Source organism: Clarias gariepinus, chromosome 15 (assembly GCF_024256425.1).
Source record: "Clarias gariepinus isolate MV-2021 ecotype Netherlands chromosome 15, CGAR_prim_01v2, whole genome shotgun sequence".
Lineage (NCBI taxonomy): Eukaryota > Metazoa > Chordata > Actinopteri > Siluriformes > Clariidae > Clarias > Clarias gariepinus.
In genome coordinates, this window is record NC_071114.1 from 9,036,061 (window position 1) to 9,057,259 (window position 21,199).

The 21,199-nt window shown below is 39.2% G+C and overlaps 1 protein-coding gene across 1 annotated transcript in view; it reads left to right on the forward strand.

Moving 5' to 3' along the window:
• Nucleotides 1-20,236, forward strand: part of palm1a (paralemmin 1a) — a 39,570-nt gene extending 19,334 nt beyond the window's left edge. Inside the window, exons 3-7 of the mRNA XM_053513595.1 lie at nt 459-539; nt 5,985-6,112; nt 7,467-7,578; nt 9,822-9,846; nt 16,220-20,236. Coding sequence (XP_053369570.1) covers nt 459-539; nt 5,985-6,112; nt 7,467-7,578; nt 9,822-9,846; nt 16,220-16,776 — 903 coding nt within the window. The 3' untranslated portion in view covers nt 16,777-20,236. The remainder of the gene's footprint in view (nt 1-458; nt 540-5,984; nt 6,113-7,466; nt 7,579-9,821; nt 9,847-16,219) is intronic.
• Nucleotides 20,237-21,199: the final 963 nt, after the last annotated feature.

The window sequence follows — 21,199 nt, forward strand, 5'->3', positions numbered from 1 at the left end:
ATTTGTTAGCAGAGTGGCTAATGTACAAGCCTCTGGAGGCAGTGTTATGATCCTCAGTTGGTTCAAGTCCTGACCTGAACGTACTGAATGACCAGGTTATCACATCTATGGAGTTTTTTTTTTTTTGTTCTTCCGTGATGGCACAGGCATGTTCCAGCACTCAAATTGTAAAAGAGTGGTTTTGAGAGCATGTGGAATCATTTTCACACATAAAAACATCTCAGCCAAAAAAATGAATGCAACCCTGGACGGAAACATCGCTAGAGTGAATGCATGCGAAACCAAAGCTAAAATCAATCCAAGGAAATATTACAAGTCTGGGATTTTTTTTTTTTTTTTGGTTTTGCCCAGGCAGTACAGTAACTGATAATTGTGATGTGAGTGAAACAGGTATTTTTTTAAAACATGATAAATGAAATGAAGCTCAAATCTGATAGACCTGGTTGTCTTCCTCTTAGGAGAAGAGAAAGAAACAAACAGAGATAGAAAACAAAAAAAGGCAACTGGAGGATGATCGCAGACAGCTGCAGCACCTCAAGGTAAGACTTTTGGCGCTGAATATGACCTAAAGCAAATGCAGAGATTTTTCAGCAGCTTGTCCTGATTGACTGGCGCACAGCAAGAAGCGTGCATGCAGAACTTCTTCCAACCAACATCACGATCAGGTCCCTTTCAGGTGCTATAAACATGCTCGGTAGTGTTCTCACTGCAGATGACTCTGTTTGTTTTGTGTTGTTTATTTATGAGTGCTGGTTACCGGGCCTGACGTCGTATCCCGGTAAATCACCTTGGCAGTGAAGCTTAGTACTAAGTGCAAGTCTAAAAAGTTTGAAGGGTCGTTCTGGAGATTCATTGTATCTCAGTGTGGAAGTGTTCTGAAGGTTTCAACAAAGGCCAAGGACACTGATCTGTCAGGGACAGGAAGAAGAAAAATCTGTTTTGGGTGATTTTGGGGGTAGGGGTGGGGGTGGAGTAGGCTGATAGGACATCCTGTGTTGGCTAAGTAGGGGGGGACAATGCTTCCTTTGGGTAAATAGTTCGTAGTTATAGCGCACACAGTTTTGAAACGAGAATGTTTTTCAAAACTAATATTAAGCCCTTGTTACTGTACAGTACGTGTTACTGGATACCATCTGTTTCTGTAGTCAGATGGTGAAACCAGCCTTAATCTGCATGCATTTGCTTTAGTCTCTGTGATCAAAGTTTAAAGAGCAACTTCAGCAAAGGGGGACTTTTGCAGCGCTGGCCAGAGATAAGGTCCAAAAACTCTCTCCATTAGCAGTTTCCATGGAGCTTGTGTTCGCAGTCAGCAAAATGCAGCGAGAGAGCCAGTGAGGGAAAGACAGACAGGGAGAGAAAAGGAGGAAAAGAGAGAAAAATGCTTGGTGAATAGAGGGGCTGCTGGGATGTGTTAACCGAACACAATTCATCCCTGAATGTGGCACTTTAAAGGATTCCGTTAACGACTATACATATATAAGTGCAGTGTAATGTGATGGTACGGTGTTCTATCACACATGTTGACACATGGCCAGAAGATATATGAGTATATTTAAGTTTGTTTGAATAAAATGGCACAGGGTGGAAACGCTGCATTTAAACCATAGAGCATTACCCGTGGTGTAGGGGTTATGTGCATGGAGTTTGCATGTTCTCCCTGTGCTTGGTGCTTGGGTTTCCTTCGGGCATTACAGTCCAAAGACATATCCAAAGACAGATTAGGTTAACTGGCAAAATATCCCATAGTGTGTGAATAAGCATGTGAGTGTGTGTGTGTGTGTGTGTGTGTGTGTGTGTGTGCCCTGCGATGGATTGGCATGCTGTGTCTCGTGCCCTAAGTCTCCTGGGATAGGCTCTAGGCCCCCCTTGACCCTGTATACAGGATAAACGGTATAGATGATTACCAGCTGCAAAAAAAAGGATGTGTACACCTGTTCATCACAACTACTGTATATGTGGTTCTTCCCATACTGTATATCTAGAATGTCTTTCCCTGCACTGGCAATAAGAGGCTCAAACCTGTTTGGAGTAGAAGAACTTGGGTGTCCTGCACAAAACCCTGACCTCAACCTTGCTGAACACAGGAACCCCGACTGCACCCCAGACTTCCTCATCTGACTGTAATGCTTTTGTGAATGTATAATATAATGTATCATACTATATAATAATCGTCACCCCTTTTTTTAGCCTTCCTATAAAAATGGAAGTTATTAGAACAGCAATGGAGGCTAAATGTTGAATAGGATGTTCAACAAGCACATATGGGGGTGATGGACTGGTGTACAAAAATATGATTCCTTTGTCAAGCTGCTAATAGATATTCAGTTTTATTCCTCATTTTCTAACACGACCAGCCCTGTATTGTTTTGGCTCCGTGTTTTGGCTTGCACTGTGTCATGAGTACATCCTGTACACTGCATCACTGAATGCTGGCACGGTATATGCACCTGCATTTAGAGTGGTGTGAGTTGAATCTTCACTTCCCCCTAAGCCCTGTGCACTTAGGACACTCATTCGCTTTTCTATAAGCTTTACACTCAAAGAAAAGACAGACTGGATGCATGCTAGGAGAGCATTGGGGCCTTTGTCTTCTATTTTAGATCCTATTGTGTCAGTGTGGAGGAGGATGTGTGTGTGTGTGTGTGTGTGTGTGTGTGTGTTTGTGGAATGTGCATGCTGTTTTGTGCTCGTGTGCGAGTACACGTACATGCTGCATGATCTTACAGCAGCTCTTACGGGAGTATTGAATGAACACTATGGAATATTTTGTGGAGTGTGGCTTACAACGCAATACTCCTGCAGAATCATTAAATCAAAATAGGCGATGTCAATGTAGAATGTTTTACGGGCCTGCTGTGAGGAAGTGGACTGACATCTACAAAATCTTGATTAGGAACAGCTGGGAGAAGCAGGAATGTCCGTGGCCTGTGATGCATTGTATGTTATGCCAAGAAGCCTCCAGGGGCTGAAGTATGGCCAAGAAATACAACTTGGATTGATTGGGCAAAGCATTCTGTTCGACGTACTTCGCTTTCCTTTGTTTTCATGTGACAGCTTTAGTATTTGCTCGGACATTTCTTTTCAGCCACAGATGGTTCGGGAAAATGACTGTTGCAAAAACCTGGCCGCTTGTTCCTAAACTCACAAGTTGACCTTTAGTACCACTGTGCTCATTATAAATGATTTTCTGTTGTGCCAGTATCGTGTGGAATGTTATTGATTTGCAGCTCGAGTTACAAAAACGAGGTCCCTTGGTTTCAGTAGTAAAAGCAGCGTCGTTGTGAGATTTTTCCCTCGTGCCAATCTCTGCATTACTGGAACTAAGATGGAGGCAAGACCGGCAGTGAATGTCAGATCAGCCCTGTCTGTTGCATTATTCTCAAATGAATGGCCATTTCCTGTCTGCTTTTTCACCAGTCAGCTGATTCTGGACCAACAGTGGATCAAATGTCTGCTAATTAACCGAGAAACAGACCCACAGTGCCTCCTTTAGCTGGTGCAACAGCGTCCGCTGTATATGACTATGACGGATGAAATCAGCACATGCTCGGCTGACCTCGGATCAGGTGTTTGGAACATTTACCGCCAACAGGCTTAGTTCAGAGCAGGCCGAGTGCCACACCCTGTATCCAGTACGGTCCTCTCAGAGGATCAGTTGTGGGTTCAGAAAACAGGGGCTCAGCTGGCATTAGCACCTCTTAATGGCTCTTCCTCATGGCAGGAGGATGCATTAGCTACCCTTTGTGCATTGCAGGCTAATCGACTGCAAGCTTTTGCCTTTGTAGTGAATCCCTGCGAACTAAAAGCGCAGACGAGGACAGGCGTGAGTAACCTTGTTTTGAAAAGTGCTCAGGATAGAGATGGGGGCAGGGTAATGAAAATGAACGGAGCATACGTGATCAATTAAAAACGTTCTAAATACAGAATCTGCATGGCTCGAGAGGCTTTTTAGTATAAAGCATTTAAACATTAGCTCGAAATTACCCTAATAACAGTTTGACAGCAAAAAAAGAAAAGACTCTTGTTATCACTCATTGTCTATACCGCTTTACAGGGTCACGGGGGGCCTGGAGCCTATTCTTGGAGACTTAGGGCATAAGGCAGGGTACACCCTGGACAGCATGGATCAGGGGTAGCTCAGTGGTTAAGGCATTGGACTACGGTTCGGAAGATCCCAGGTTCAAAACCCACAACCACCAAGTTGCCACTGTTGGGCCCCTGAGCAAGGCCCTTAACCCTCAACTGCTCAGATGTGTAATAAGATATTTAAAAAAATGTAAGTCGCTCTGTATAAGAGCGTAGCGTCTGCCAAATGTAAATCGAGTAAATTTAAGAATAGCAATTAACCTAATCTGCATGTCTTTGGATTGTGGGAGAAAACAAGAGTACCCAGAGGAATCCCACCGATCACAGACCTCGAGGCGGGACTCGAACCTGGACCCTGGAGGTGCAAGGCGACAGTGCTAGCCACTAAGCCACCGTGCCGCCAAAAGTTTTCAAAATATTGTGGCGTGGGCGGGGCGGCGGCTGACGACCAGCATGCTTTGCGGGAATGTCGGTGTGTTCACCATGATGGGGAAAGGTGTTTGGGTTAGTGACTTCGGCCCTGTTGTGTGTGTGTTGAGGTGTGACGTGTGAAATGTGCTCTAGTTCAGGCTGACGCTGAATTAGATGTAGGCTCCTGAGTGAAGGTGCTGCTCATGCCATACCTGCTGTGTGCCTAATAAAGTACTCCCAGCCATTGCATTGGGCAGCAAATAAGCTCACTCGTCTCTCCAGCATTCTTCCCGGCGTAAAAACGCTACAATATGTATAGCAAACTAATCAAAAGTATTTTGTGCATGTTTACTTTGATATTCTTTATATAATTTACTAATTATCTATAAGTGTGAATTTTGGTGATTTCTTTTAAACAAGCTATGGTTCAAACGCTTATATTTTTGGCACAGTGGATAATTCAGCCTGCAGCTTTGTTTGTGGTTATTTAAATATGCAGTTCATTACTCGTAATATGTTGGTTGAATTTTAATGAAAAATATTGCAAAGTCATACTTTGATTGTGCTTTCGTAGTGAGACAACAAAATGGATTGAGGAAAAAAGTGTTGAGTTGTGGTGCACAAAAAACAACAACTTTTATTTACCAAGATTGTTGGCGATCATGAGAAACATTATAAACAATACAAAGAAATGTACAGCATCATCAGCGCCCTTCTCGAACTGTTTTAGTTTCACTTCGGTCCATGACGACTGCTCCCTATCATAGTACAGGTATTTAACCAACAGCTTTCCACACACAGGGTGTGCATCTCATGTCTCTTGTCCAAAAATCACTTGTGCATATTGTTAGGTTTTGTAATGTTATTTAATTTCTCTGATTCACCACAGTCCTCACACTACAGCGTGGTGTTCGAACAACATCCAAATCGCATAATGTTCTATTTTACAGAACATATCCTGTACGTTAAGTGATGCTCGGCAGTAACAGTGTGTAAGACTTATTTTTCTGGACTTAAACATTCTCCAATATCCATTGAACACATTTAAGCCACTCATGGCAGCCACTGTATTGAATGAAAGTTTAATGTTTTTTAAAATAAGGGTTATATAGAATATTATAAAAAAAATAAAATAAAATTAGGTTTTGTTATAGGAAACCTTGAATCAGAGAATAATTTGTCGAAATGAGTAAAAGTCTAAAAATGGTGTTTATCAGATAAACTGTTCATATTAAAACAAATGTAATATCATTATATCCTATGGTCATGCTTTTTTTATCTAAAGAGAGTACAGTATATTATATAAAATTATATAATACTAAATAAAATCATCTTCTAGATTATACTTAATTGTTACACTTTATTTATATTCGTCAAGTGCAGAAAATAAGCAATTAACCAGTCAACTACCAGTTTTTTTAGACCTTTTCCAGAAAACATTATATAAATGCCATCTTTAATCATTTTACGTCTATTCCTTTCCTCAGTCAAAGGCATTGAGGGAGCGATGGCTGCTAGACGGAGCGCCTTCTGCTGGCTCTGAGGAAGATGAAGCAAAGAAACAGCTTCAAGAAGATGAGGCCAAAACTAAAGGACTCGAGGAAGCTATTTTGAGGTAATATCAGTGTATATTTAAGTTCCATAAAGCTTTTTTTTTTTTTTTTTTTTTTTACAGCTGCTGTTTAGTCAATTTGTCTCAGTTTGCTCATGATGAGTGAATGAGTGGCATCAGTCTTCTCACTGGCAGGCAGATCAGTGTAACGCTCTCTAGTCCAAATTAAATTCCCCCTCTAATGCTGTGCCAGCCAGGATCTCTGAGGAGAGCTTTGGCTCCAGTCAGTCCATTCACACCACTGGATTTAATGCTAACACACACTGACAAATACATTAAGGCATAGTGCGAACATACTATACCTTTAAAGCGATCATATTATTATTGCTTTCAAATCAAATCATGGTCTGTCTAAAGAAATTCAATCACCTTTAAGTGTCAACCGTTTTAAAATGGTTGTCCTTTCACTTTGTTTATGAGCTCAATAATTTTCCTTAACTTGCATTAAGCTTCAACAACATGGTGTCTTTAAGGACAATTCCAACCTGACTGTATTTATAGTAAACACTAGATCTGCCCGCGACTTCCCAGCTCGCGTGGAATTTAATAGCACACTCATAGGCGAGTTTTAAAAAGTTTCATCTGTTGAATTTTGGAATGAACTAAAATTCTACGTGTTACTGTGAAGTGCGGTATAAGATCGCGTTTATTGAAGATGTGAGATCACGTTTATTAAGTAGATTTCAATCGCACACTCGTATTAAAAACAGCGCCATCTGTTGAATTTTGGGAAGAACTAATTTTTAGTTCTTTGTATGACATAAGGGCGTTTTTCATTAAATTTCAAAGTAGCCAATCTTTTCTTCCCGTAGGTAGACTGCGATGAAGCAAAGCCTATATTTTATCTTAAGCTCGGCCAAATACAACTGTGAAAACCCTATTAAAATTAGCTTAGTTGTTTTTACAGGATGGGTGCACAAACAAACAGCAGACAGACAAAAATTCCAAAAAGCATCTTGATGTGTTCTATTACTCATCGTACGTCCCCCAAACTATTTTTTAAAAAATATCTTCAATGTACAGACACACCAAGTTTACGGTATTATTATATATATTATCTTCAGTACTGTATAATACTTATTTAATGATTAAATAGGTAGCATTTTTTGTTTGAATCCAACGTTTTACTTTATATACTATAAGTTATATATGGTACATTATCAACCTGCAATGCAATGCATATATTCCTTATTGCATTCCTGAACTTAGGGACCAGCCTTTGCATCGTTGTTGAATTTCTTATTAATATAACATTAAATATTACCTGGACATCTCTTATGCTCTCATCCTATTAAACAGGAAGCAGTTATCAGATCCATTATCCGATCATGCCATATACTTTGTGTTCCTGTTTTAGACTGGAGCAGGAGCTAGAGGAGTTGGAGACAGGTGTGTCTGCAACATCCACCAAAGAAAACCTGGCAGATGCAGATCAGCAAGAGGAAACCAAGACTGTAGAAAATATAGTGGTAAGCTTTGCGTCTTTGCAGTGTACGAAAAAACATACATGAGAACAGTCCCAGAATGCACAGAAGGATTTAGTAGTTTCTGAGCCCTAAAGGCTCTGTTTAAGGCATTTATTAACCATAATGGTTCGGATATATCTACATGTCCACAACATCCCGATCATATCACTTAATGCACTTCCATTTATGCACGCTCAGCGTAGAAACAGTTCTATCTAATATATATGCTGCAGAAGCTTCTCGCTGAGGAAAACAGCTGTGCAACGGACAAGGTGCCAACAACCTGCAGGAGATTAACAGACTGTGTAAATAAGATCTTCACTGAATTAACAGTTTAGCATTTTATAAGGGTCTGTTATAGTGGAGCAGCAGTAAAGAGAAATGTTTGCTGTAATTACGGCCTGTTATTTTTTCTTTCCTGTGCTAATTAACATCCACTTCCCCATCAGTAGAAATTACATCAGTATACCGGATTTTTTGTCTTTTTTGGATGTGTCTTCATCTTTTGATCAGATTGCATGTGTGGATCTTTTAATCATCATTAATTAGGAGACGAAAAGCTGATCTGCAGTCAGATAAATCACCGAAGCATGGACAAGTTTGTCATTAAACATTGACCAAAAATAGAAAAATTTTAAACATTATGGTTGTGACTGATTAGTTCTTACAACGCTCACAACAACGTTTCTCCACCTCTAAATGGTGGTGATTTTTCATCTGGACTTTTTCATTTATTTGACCCATTGACTTGAGGGTTAAAGTCAAAGTCTGATCTGATTTATATATTAGAATCCTAATCCTCTTGAATTACCACAGATTCCTATATAATATATCAAATGCGTGTTAGCGGCTGGTATAAATGGGTGAGCATGGCTATCTTACAAATATAAAAATATATCAAAAGAATGTTTTATCACATTTTATGGTTAAAAAAAGTTCAGAAGTGGATTGTTTTTTCTACTTTTCCTTAATTTATTTTAAGGCTGTGGGTTACTGGGTTACTGATCGGAAGGTCGGGGGTTCAAGCCCCCTGTAAACTGGCTGACCCTGCATTCTGACCCCAGCTTCCTAACTGGGATATGCGGGGGAAAAAAATTATGTGACAAGTAATTTAATCAATTCTATTCTATTCTATTAATCAGGAACTAACAGCAGTGCCCACAGAGAAAATAATACAGAAAAGAAAGAGAAGTAGCGCTGGACCTTGTTCCTTTCTACCTCAGATTGTAGATTGATGCGGTCATAAAACACTATCTAGATTAGAATTTTAATTTGTGTTGACCTTTGAACTAATACCTAATATCATGATCAGTTATTACTGGAAACACTGTATGTATGCAAAAGTGGACCTTTTCTTGATATGCATTTATCAGTGGATTATAACAAGATTAGATTAAACCAATTCCCAGTTGCCTTTCAGTTTGATGTCTAGTGTACTTGTGAAACACAGGGCTCTTACTCAAAGTTGTTTAGCTTTTAAGTGGATTTGCCTGATTGTTACATCTGTATTGTAAAGAAATAATTAGATTCGATTTTTTTTTTCAAACCACAAGCAAACCTATGCTAATTGTTTTAGAAAAATTCGAACTGTGACAAAATATGAATACAATTCCTTTCTGAAATTAATTTACAAGGGGTGGTAAAGTCAGACCGGGACTTTTCTCCTGAATGACGACTTCCAGGGTTGAGACTCTTAGCAGCAGTAAAACATTTATATTGTGAAAAATTTTTTAAAGAAGACTTTACGATCATGGCCGAGGTGGCTCAGAGCCCAGTGCAGCTGTTCATCTTTAAAAATTGCCGCATAAGGTAGTCAGGAGGAGATGAATCTGTCTGTAGGAATCGTTTACCAACAGCCCTTGCACACTGAGACGTCTCTGTAAGGTCCTGACCTCGCTCCAAGACATTCCCCCATGTTTCAGCCATTAAAGGAGTTCCTGGGAGGCCAGCGTTTCAGAAGTGAATCAGGGAATCCTGTGAATCATGGCTCCGGCGTACTGAAGAAATGTTCTACCTTGTTGGTATCCAGGCACTAGTGAAACCCTGGAATAAGTGCATTAGAGTGGCAGGGGAATAAATTGAGAAATAAAAACATTTTTTTACCCTCATAACTGTGTTCTGTTATTCTGCACAATTAAAAGTCCTAGTTTGACTTAAACGACCCTTTTTCAGAGTCAAAAGTAATGAATTAATGAAGTTAATCTAAAAAAAAAAAACTTAATTGTCTCTCTGTCTGTTTCTTCCAGGTCACAGGAGACTCTGTCGTTAAAGGTAATTGTTTTGAGTACATTCACATATAGTGAAATACACTGAGTAACTACAGTATATGACACTAAGTATAATAGCGCATAATTATTATAATTTATCCATTCTCATGCACAACTGGTTTTATTAAAATATTTTGTCCAAAAAAAAAAAAAAAGACAACATGGTGTCTAAGTAATAATCTACTCAATTTATTGAACATTTGCCTCTTCTACTCTAATCCACCTGATCACTTGAGATGGAGATAAATCAGTAGCAGGTTTCATTTAATTAGTCAAAGAAATCTAAATCTACAACACATCTGGGAGAGGCTTCATTAAAAGGAGCGCCTCCTCCAGTCACCACACTCCTTCAGCATCTGTTTCTCTGTCTTTCTACGTCTATCTGTTATCACTCTGTCCCCCTTTGCTCCTCATTTCCTTGTTTCATGACCTTCGTTAGAGGTCAGAGAGATCAAAGCTCGCGTCAGCCCTCGTCTGGAGAAATCCAGGGGTGACTCTGACATGATGAGAGCAGGTGAGTGTCTGACCAGCGAAGCTCATTTAGACATTCAACCCTCACCTTCAACCATAACTTTATGCTTGTTTTAGGGTTTTAAAGAAAAAAGAAAATGTGTGGTTTGTTAGATCTATCACAAAACGAAACCTGTTGGAATGGTCTCAGCTGTAATCACTTTCATATCCTGAGACCATTCCTTATTCATTAATCAAATGTTTATATTGTCTGAGACACTGTTGCCTGGAGAGGAATCTCGAAATGTGGTGAGGGCATTTAAGGGCTCTAGGAATACCGTGAGAAATTGAGGGACTGATTAGTTCTTACAACGCTCACAGCAGAGTTTCTCTACCTCTAAATGGTGGTGATTTTTCATCTGGACTTTTTCATTTATTTGACTTATTCTTGTGGGTAAAAGACAAGTGAATCACATAATGAAAAAGAAATAAAAGTAGGCTACTATAGATGTCCACATTAGAGCTAGTAAAATATTTATGCACACTATATCTTTGTCTTTATTATTGTTTTAATGATTGGGTTCTAAGAGTGCTTATCATTGACTTAATATATTGTATATATACTTTACACATATAAGCATTTATTTATTACATATACCCCGATCAGCTATTACATTATGATCAAAAGTAAACTGGTGTTAGGTTCACAGGCACCCAGAGCTCACCTATGCCCACGGGGATGAAAGGAAATCCCGTCTGGTCTGATCCCACAGAAAAGGCAATGCAGCACAAATCACAGAAAAAAAATTCAATTCTGCCCATGATAAAAAAGTTATTAGAACACCCAGTGCACCACATCCCACTCCAATCCCAGATCCCAGTCCAATCAAGCACCCATGGGATACACCATGGACCCCTCAACCGAAAGCACCCAAAGAATCTGCTACCAACATCATGGTGACATACACCAGAGCATACCCCAAGAGGTCCTGGGAAGCCACGCCCTGTGGGGGCCAGAGCTGCCTCGTTGACCCAAGGGGAACCCAAAACCTAGGTGGTTTTATTGTTTTGGCTGATCAGTGTATATACAATAATTTATATAATACTTATTTTATAAGTGTCACTCCGAAAATGTTTCAGGCTCTCTGTTTAGCGTTTTCTCCTCATCTCCATTTCGTCTAATGTTGTGTCTTCTAACTCCTTCTGTCTCTTCTCAGTGTTTGTCTGCATGCCTGCGTGTCTTAGGATGTATCAGACAGTGAAATCCTTTACTTAAAAAATGTAAAGCTGAGATAAACTGCAGAGTGTGTTATTAGAAAAGTTATTTTTAGGTACATTCTTTCACAAAATTTGAGGTTGCCATGGCAGCCGAACTCCTATGAAAAGGTTACCTTGGTGCTGCAGTTGTCATGGCAGCCTGCAGTGGCTGAATACAATACTTAACAAAATAACATCGGAAACAAATGGGCCATCAGCAGCTCCGAAGACCGTAACTGAAATAATTGCAGGCTGCAAAAAATTTTTCATTCTGTGACGCAAGATTCCACTTCAAAGCGCTGATTTAAAAAAAAAAATCTTCAGTAATCAGGAACTAATGAGGTTGAAACTAATTTTGTTTCCCAAACACAATTATGATGTTTCAAAGTTTCTTCTTCACTGAATCCATAACCTTATTCTGTTGAAAGAAATGTAAAAGATTAGTGAACTGTTTGGAGTCCAGCATCCTGTTGCACCAGCTGAACATTCTGTATGTGATCATTATGTTGAAGTATACAGTCTAGTAAAAAAAATTGCTGTTGCATCACTGAAAACCGCAAGCGAATGGTCTACACTCCACGGTCAAAAATATGTGCACACCTGACTATCACACGCATAAATAGTAAATAAAAATTTAATAATAAATTTCGTCACAGACTGCAGAAACATGACATGAGTTACAGCTGTATTTTGGAATCCAGAGTTTGGCCCTGATAACGTACATTGTAATCGAGTTTCAGGTGACAAACCTCATGGTCGGTGTGCAGAACAGGAACATTTATAACGACCAAGACCTGTTGTAAAGTACTTATATGCACATGAATTATGATTCAAGACAAACCAAAAAAAAAAAAGTATTAAAAAAACACTTTCAACACCTGATCTTTCTAATACCACTAGTGAAAGTTATATTATATGGAAAGAGACAAAGAGCCAAAAACAAATACGGTATGGGTTGTTCAACAAGCACACATGGATGTGATACCCATACAGTGTACATAGTCATAATTTATAATGTTAAATGTTTTTTTTTTTTTGTGGACAATTTACATTGTTATGACTTGCTGCTAAAATGCTCTTAAATACAGTAGTACGAAAATACTATACTAGTATAGAATGCAAGAGATTCTAAAGGATCATTAGTGTGAAAAAGCACTGTATCTTGTTTCAGATTTAAATATTAAAAGCTTGAATTAAATATATTAAATATATAAAGACAGACATTAAATGCTTCTTTATATCTAGACATTTCTCATGCTTATGAATGTGACATACTACTATAGATGTAATATACTTTATATCAAGTTTAATAATAATAATAATAATAATAATTAGAACTTTATTAAAGATCAATTTTCGCATATCCCAATTAGGAAACTGGGGTCAGAGCACAGGGTCAGCCAGTTTTACAGCGCCCCTGGAGCACATAGGGTTAAGGGCCTTGCTCAAGGGCTCAACAGTGGCGACTTGGCGATGCTGGGGTTCGAACCCCCGACCTTCCGATCAGTAACCCAGTAACCCACAGCCTTAACCGACTTTTCTGGTGCAACAGTTGGCTAATTATTCGCTCTTAACAATACATGTAGGGCTGATTGTTTTGGATTTTCCAGAAATCAAGTGCAACAGTATCACCAGTGGCCGTTTAAAAGATATATGAAGAGCATATAATGGCTGAGGATGATTTCTTTCACGCTTAGACTGAACCACTCCATTTTTATTGTGCCATACATTCGACCTTGGAATATGATTGCTCAACCATGATGATTAAGCTATTGATAGATAATATAATAGAGCCAGAACCAACCTTCATTGATAAGAATGACTACAATTCAATATATATAAAATAGTCCAATAGTCAGTACTGTTGAAAATAAAGGCTGCTATGCACTGATATGCCAAGGTTAACAATATATTTTGCTCTAGTAGTCAATTATATCTGAAACATAAATCGGACATTCATTTCAAATGAATTCATAAAAAAAAAAAAAAAAAAAGCACAAAGATCAGTAAATGAATGAGTGTGTTTTTATGGGAGAATGAGAACACACCGTTGCAGGATATTAACTTCTCCTCTTGTTGGCCGCCCAGCGATGTACTCCGTAGAGATCACAGTTGAGAAGGACCTGGTCACAGGCGAGACCAAAGTCTTGTCCACCAACACACTACTGCCCAAAGATTTCTTTCATCAGGGGGTCAAAGTGTATGAGGATGAACGGAAAGGTGACTGGCTTAGGAGGAACAAAGTACATACAGTAGTAGATGGATATTCTGTAAAGCTGTTGTAAATATAAGACTGCTTTACGAGAAGTTCACGTTCAGCTTTTTATATCTACTGTAAGAACTTAACATGTAGACTGGTGAAAATGTAACGGAGGAGAAGATTGCTCAGTGGATTCAACCCTTCTGAACAAGGGCAAAATTTTGTTTTGTTCTGTTACAATAATGAGAAATCTGGCATTATAAAATAAATACAGACAATACAGAGAATACAGTGACCTGTGTAGCAGCTTCTCGTAAAGGGTTGTCAGCTTAGCATGGCTGAACTTGTCATTGTTGGGATTTTCAGTTACTTTAAGCGCAGTGTACCTAAAACATTTAAGTTGCTGCTTGTATTGGACTTACTGATAATTATTATTATTTAATTGTATTTTATTTTAGTAATGTTTTATTTTAGTAGTGTTTGCTTGTAGCTACCTCCCTTAGCATTTGTCAGAGATATGTTTTTGACAAACAAAAAAGTTAGCTTGAGTAATCAGTTTTTGTTTTTTTAAATAAGTTAACCAGCCTAAATATTATGAATTGAAATGTTTCAGGTTTTAATCTGTTGATTTTCACGCACCAACCCCATTGACAAAACTTCGAATCATCCCAGTGGTTCTAAAAGCTAATGCTAGTTTTGTCTCATGTAGCCACTTTGCTCACAGTATGCTAAGCTTCCCAAACACACTGTACAAGTCCTACTCACCAATGAATTTATTTATTTTTTTTTACTTAATCTTTCCCCTCTGGCCTTTGATCACTTTGCTATTTTGCTATGTCTCTGTACAATACGGCTGTAATAACTCTTAAAGGAGCAGTTTGTAATACTTAAAGACTTCTATGACTGCAAATTTAAGTGCAGTGTAAACATTAGCTGTGTTTATACGGACAGTATGTCTTTAATTCACATGAAATCATTCTGACTAAAGATTCTAACTGAAGTGCAGGGCACATACTGTACACTAATGATGCGCGGGTCGTCTGGTAACCCACGAGTCAGGTTGGGGCGGGTAAAGAAATTGTCACTTTATTTGCAGGGTGGGTTGGGGCGGGTCATTGAAAAACAAAATGAAATAAAAAAATCCATGTATGTTGCGTGCAATTCCCTATTGCCTATATTAAATATTTGGGAATATCTATTTTCATATTTTATTAAGTTCTTTGATAAGGTTATGCCACGAAAGCGCCAAGCAGCTACAGTACCGCTGGCAGTCACAACAAAAACAAAAAAATAGTATGTCTATTTAATGGTTGCGGGTGCGGGGCGGGGCGGGTTGTAAAAATAGACACAGTGGTGCGGGGCGGGTTGTAAAAATAGACACAGTGGTGCGGGGCGGGTTGGGGTGGGCCAAGTAATTTCATAAAAGCGTGACCCGCGGGCATCACTACTGTACACATACACACAGTCATGCACTCATTTACAACTACTAATCTGGATGTTTTTGGACTGTGGGAGGAAACCCACCCAGCATGGGGAGAACATGCAAACCCAGTGCACACAGATGCGGGAATTGAACCCAGCAAGGACTCTGGAGGTGCAAGGCAACTAGTGCTAACCACTAAGCCGCCATGCTGCCTTAAAGTATTTAATCAGAATAAAAGTTTTTTGATGTGTACAAAGTGGTTCTGCCTGTGGAGTGTTTAATTTGTTGGGGATATAACAGAAGAAGAAGATTTTTTAGATTAGGTTAGTCTTCCCAATTTTTGTACATTACAATTGGTTATAAGAATTCCACCTATTCGTCTGTGATTCGTTAGATGCTTTACGACATCAGTGCCCCTTCTTATCCAGAAACCCAGGGGATAAAAGTGAACCCATGTGGGAAAGAGTTGTTCTCACAGAGATAACTGATCAGAATATATATTTTTTAACAAGAGAAAAACACTTGGACTAAGTGTTAATATATTACATCGTTAATATTTACCTACTGAATAAATTATATAGTAGTGAAGAATCTAAATCTTATATCAAGTCTAATCTAAAATATATTCCACTTTATAATAGCTTCAGCTAACTAACTGTGCTATTGCACTATATGGGGTGTTTACTCCCTTTTTCCACACCCTTGTTCAGGGGTTAGAGAGGGATTTGAGATTGAGCTTTGTGGTATAACCTGATTAGTTGTGTATCTCATGATAGCCTTAAACAAATGGTTTAAAAGGCAATTCAGAAAGACTATTGCAAGTCTAGAAATTCTTTAAAAAAGTTACAAACTGCACTTTTAAAACATGCAAATAATTGCTTTCCATTTATGGGAAAACAGTCATATCTGTTTAAAAAAATTATATATTTTATGAGATCTTAGCAGCAAAGTGAAACTAAATTATGATTCTAAAACCTAGTAGTAAATGTCTTAAATAAGGTACAAATGCTGCTCGTGTGATTTACTTATTTGCTACCTGTTTTGTAGTGGTGCACGAGGTGCGTGGGATAGATGGCCCACTGACAAACGGCGTGCACCAGCTCAGCTCATCTGAAGTGGAGGAGCTCATCCACAAGGCTGACGAGGTCTCCATGAGCGATGGGGACAAAGCCACACCCCAGCATGTGGTGAAACTAGGTGAGCAACTTGAGGCAGGGGCAGAGCCCGGTGGGGTTACTCCGGTCAAAGAGATCACTGGCATCGAAGCCAAACAGTCGCCAGCCGTCTCTCAGGCTGAGATGCATGATGCCAGTGCGGAGAAGCCGGTCACAATGGTGTTCATGGGCTACCAGGACGTGGAGGACGAGGATGAGACGAAGAAAGTACTGGGGCTGGAAAGCACCACAGTCAAAGCTGAGCTGGTAGTCATTGAGGATGGAGAAAACAAGAAGGAAGCCAAGGAGGATCAGGCACCACCCAATGGAGGTCCAGCTGAGCCAGAAAATCCGCAGGAGGAAAAAGGCGAAGAGGCTGAACCTGTGGCTGGAGATGCTGAAATGAAAAAGAAAGAAAAGCAGCCTTGCAAATGCTGTTCCATCATGTGAAAAACTCCCTCACAGGGGAACTTGGAACTTTTATTTCTCAGATTGGTGCATCGTGTCACCTTACAGACAAAATAATACCAACAAAAAAGAGAGGAGAGAAAACATCTTGTATCTTTTGATAGAAAGCTCTTGTTTTCTTACTTTATTTGTACCAGTTTTATATTTTACTTTATTTTTCCCATTTTACTGTTGTCCCTGTCATATTTTTAGCCTCCTCTGGTTATGATTTAGTTGAAGCTGTGACAAAAGCTGTTACACGAGAGAAGCTTGATACCTTCAACAAAGAGGTTTGCAGATGAAGCTTCATTATCTTTGCTATGAGTTACCAAGTATTGATCAACAAAACCTTTTTTTCTTCATTTTTCATCTTTGCAAAAGAAGGACTCAGATATCTCTGTAACTATATGATATACAGTATACAAATCATTTATTTTTAATATATATTTATTTTATGTTTCTTTATCAAGCTCCCTAACAATTGTTTTTGCAAAAGTATTGTGTGTGAAGTGTTCACTGGTCCTGTTATTGCATTTTCTCTTCCTTCAAGAATGGAATGTGGTCGGCGATGGGGAGAGATACTGCCGGGGTAGTGTGGAGGCTGATCGTTTTAAAATTGTGCATAATTCTGCAACTGATGAAGCTGTGACCGGTTTCCTCTTACTATAGAATAAGGACTGAAAGTACAGTGACTCTTGACGTAGTAAGTGTAATGGGATTTCAGTAGTAGAGATGCTTTGTGATTTCAAACGTGTGTGATGGGCTTGTGTGTGGGTCTGTCTGTTTTTCTTTTTTTTTTTTTTTTTCAAACTATGTGTCAGTTCTGTTTTGTGTCAGGCATCTCCATAAAACAAATCACACTTCCGTGGCACTGCGGAACCTCACGTTTATTAGTACAAGATGGTTTATTGCGTCCCGCAACTGCATTCACCAGCCACATGCACATGCACCTCCCCCTTGCCTCCTACAGGGTCATATCTCAGTAAGCTAAATTCCTCACGGGCCTACTTATCTCCAGTTACAATACATTTTTCCCATATGTAACATACTTTCTCAGTCAGCTTCCACTGCACCAGTCAAATCAACTTGCCTGTTTTGGGTTGGATGGGACAGAAGAGGATTGAGGCCACCACAATCAATAAATAAACAAGTGAACTCAATAAACGAACAAACAAACAGATAAATACATTTAAAAAATACAGTCTTTTATTTTTTTTTTTACTTTTTTTCTCATAATTTTGAATAAAATCTCAGAATTCTGACTTTTTCCAGAATTTTTTCCCCCTTAGAATTCTTTACATTTTCTAACATTTTTCTCAGAATTCTGGCATTTTTCTTGGAATTCTGAAAATTTTCTGGGAATTCTGTTTTTTTTTTCCCCAGAATTTTTATCTTAGAGTTCAGACGTTGTCATCACAGAATTGGCATAAATCTCAGAAATCATACTTATTTTTCAGAATCCCGATATTTATTTCTGACTACTGATTTTTCCCCCCCTAAAAAAGGTCAGAATTGTTGTTGGACTTGTTGCGCTGCTCCCATTGAGGGGTCCCCAGAGCGAACCATCTGATCAGCACGCAACACTCCCATTTAAAGTCAGAATTCTAACTTTTTTTTTTAATGGCCCCTATCCTCTTCAGTAGGATGGATAATAAAGGCACTGCCTTTTTTTGTTGTTGGATCAAATACTTCAACCAAATCAAAAGTTGCCTGTGTGGAATCCTGAAAATGCTAGTATACACTGCCTTTACCCTTCTCTCAGGCAGAGCCGTCCACTTCCTCAAAATAAACAACTAATTTGCTGGAGCTGAACCTATGCAAGAACACTCATGGATGCAATTCAGCATCAGGATGTTCCACAGTGATTTTAAAGGAAAAAAGGGGTGGCGTTGGTATCCATGCGTTCAATCACTCCACTCAGATCACAGAGGCTGCACTGGGGCTGAATAGCATATCTCTATATCATGTTTTAGAGAAGCTCATTCTGTCCACTTTCTAAACAAGAAATTGGTATTTTCCTTAGCGTGGTGCCATGGCTCTTTAAGTAGGCTAGCGATTTATGTCAAATTCTTTATAACAACGGTGTGCAAGAAAGCATTCGTTCAATGGAAAATGATTAAAGATTCTTGTGGTGCTAATCGATATAAAAACTGTCCTGCAGCAACATTACGTGTATTATTTGTATGAACTGTAAGGCGAGCCCCCATAACATTAGATACGAGTTGCGTTGGTATTGCAGTGCATCAGCTTTCACACAAAAACACCGTATTTTGTAATTTTATGTGTTAACAAATCAGTTTTATTGCTAATATTTTGCATAATTTTATTCATTTATTATCTGTAACATAATAGAGAATTACATTATCAGATTACGTAAGGTATATGTAGAAGTATGAAGATGCGTTGTGCTTTTTCAGTGCCACTACCACAATAGTTGGGAGGTTGGCTTGGTAGTGTGCGAGAGCATTTGTGTGTGTGTGTGTGTGTGTATCTGTACATTCTCCTTTTAATATTATAGCATTGCCATTACTTGTCTTCTACTGGGAAGCTTTTCATTGGGTGCTCATTAACAAAGGGTCATGGGGTTTTGTATACATTGGTGTAGTAAACATGGGACCCGAATGTGTCATTTTTTTGCTTTTCCAGTTAAAATGATGTTTCATAACCATATTCACGGTATGTCCTGTAGGATTAGTTAGTTGATGTCTCAGAATCCGGATTATCCTTGTGTGTTAATACACAATCATAAAACAATATCCTTCACAGACATGACTGAGTGCTGATCTGGATCGAATCCCGAAACTTAACCCTAACTTACAGTCTTAACACTTATTGTGGACTTTCTCCCTCCTCACCCTGCTTCATACCCAGCACTCTCAGCTCAATCTCTTACCTCAGACTTGCTCAGCAGCGCACCCTACTGTCTGTCAGTACTAACATTCCAGTTCAGACATTTTCCACGGCCCAGAATGCCTTGCTGCCTGGCCCTTTGCTGGGGCGTTTTCTCTTTGTACACATGCATGCTTTTTATAGATATAATGGTCATTATAACTTCATATCCATATCCATCAGTCGGTAACGTCTCCCTCTCCCTGTAGTCGTAGCCTTGCCCTGTATCATTCATAACGTCTGTGAGATTAATGTAGTGATCATAGTGTCTAGGAGCATGAGGAGTGAATGCGTGATAGCGTAGATGAGGTCACTTCCTGTGTTGGAGCAAAAATCTCATCTACTTAAAAATGCTCCATTTTCCTCCTTGAAGTACAGACCCATCTGAGTTTTTTCTTTTGTTTTGTTTTCTTTCTTTTTTTTTTCTTTTACCCGGGAAGGGAATAGGTGTGTGTGCTCCCACTGCCACGGCTCTGTACGCTTTTTCAGCTGTGAAGGTCTGCTTTCTTACCGACTTGAAAGTGCTGTAGAACGAATTTTAAACGAGATATTAAAATGTGACGTGCTTTAAGGATACTGCTGTCCTGTCTGTTTTTGTCCTTCTCTCTCTCTCTTGTCTTAGGTCTTAGGATCACAGGAATCTCATGAGCATGTTTCAGGTCCACAGGTGGTAAAATGTTTGTAAAATATAATAAATAGATAAATAAACAAGCCTGTAAACAAACAAAAAAGTCAGTTTTAGATTGCTCTTAGTTTTAGTCCTTGAAAACGTCTATATGTTGAGGATGGCAGTGTTACTGGTAACTCAACTTACTATGTTCGCATCTGGTTAGGGACACATCAAGATTTACGCACTCACTCACTCACTCATCGTCTGTACCGCTTTATCCTATATTCAGGATCTCAGGGGGTCTGGAGCCCATCCCAGGAGACTTAGGGCACAAGGCGGGGTACACCCTTGACAGAGTGCCGATCCATCGCAAGGCACACACACTCATACTACAGGCAATTTGGGAACGCCAATTAGCCTAATCTACATGTCTTTGGACTGTGGGAGGAAACCGGAGGACCCGGAGGAAACCCACCAAGCACGAGGAGAACATGTAAACTCCATGCACACAGAGACGGGAATCGACCCTGACCGGGAATCGACCCCGGATCCTGGAGGTGCAAGGACTGATTTTTTTTTTTATGAGCCCCTCAAATGTTAGACTAATTGTTCAAATATGTCTGACCTTATTCTGGCTATGCATTGTGGCTAGAGTTGTATCTGCTTGTTTTTTAGTTGATTCAACTCCATTTATGCACAGCATAAATCAATGACGATAAAAGAAATTCTGTTCCTATATGGAAGCCTTTCTAGTGTGTGTTAACGGGTGGTCTCCAGATATCTGTCCATTTGGGTTTTACTAATACCAGAATGTGGGAATGACTCGGCAAAAATGTAGAACTCTCAAAATGAGCATATTATTATATTTTTTATGGTCATAAAAACAACCAAAAACAACAATACAAACATGTGATCATGTGTATCTAT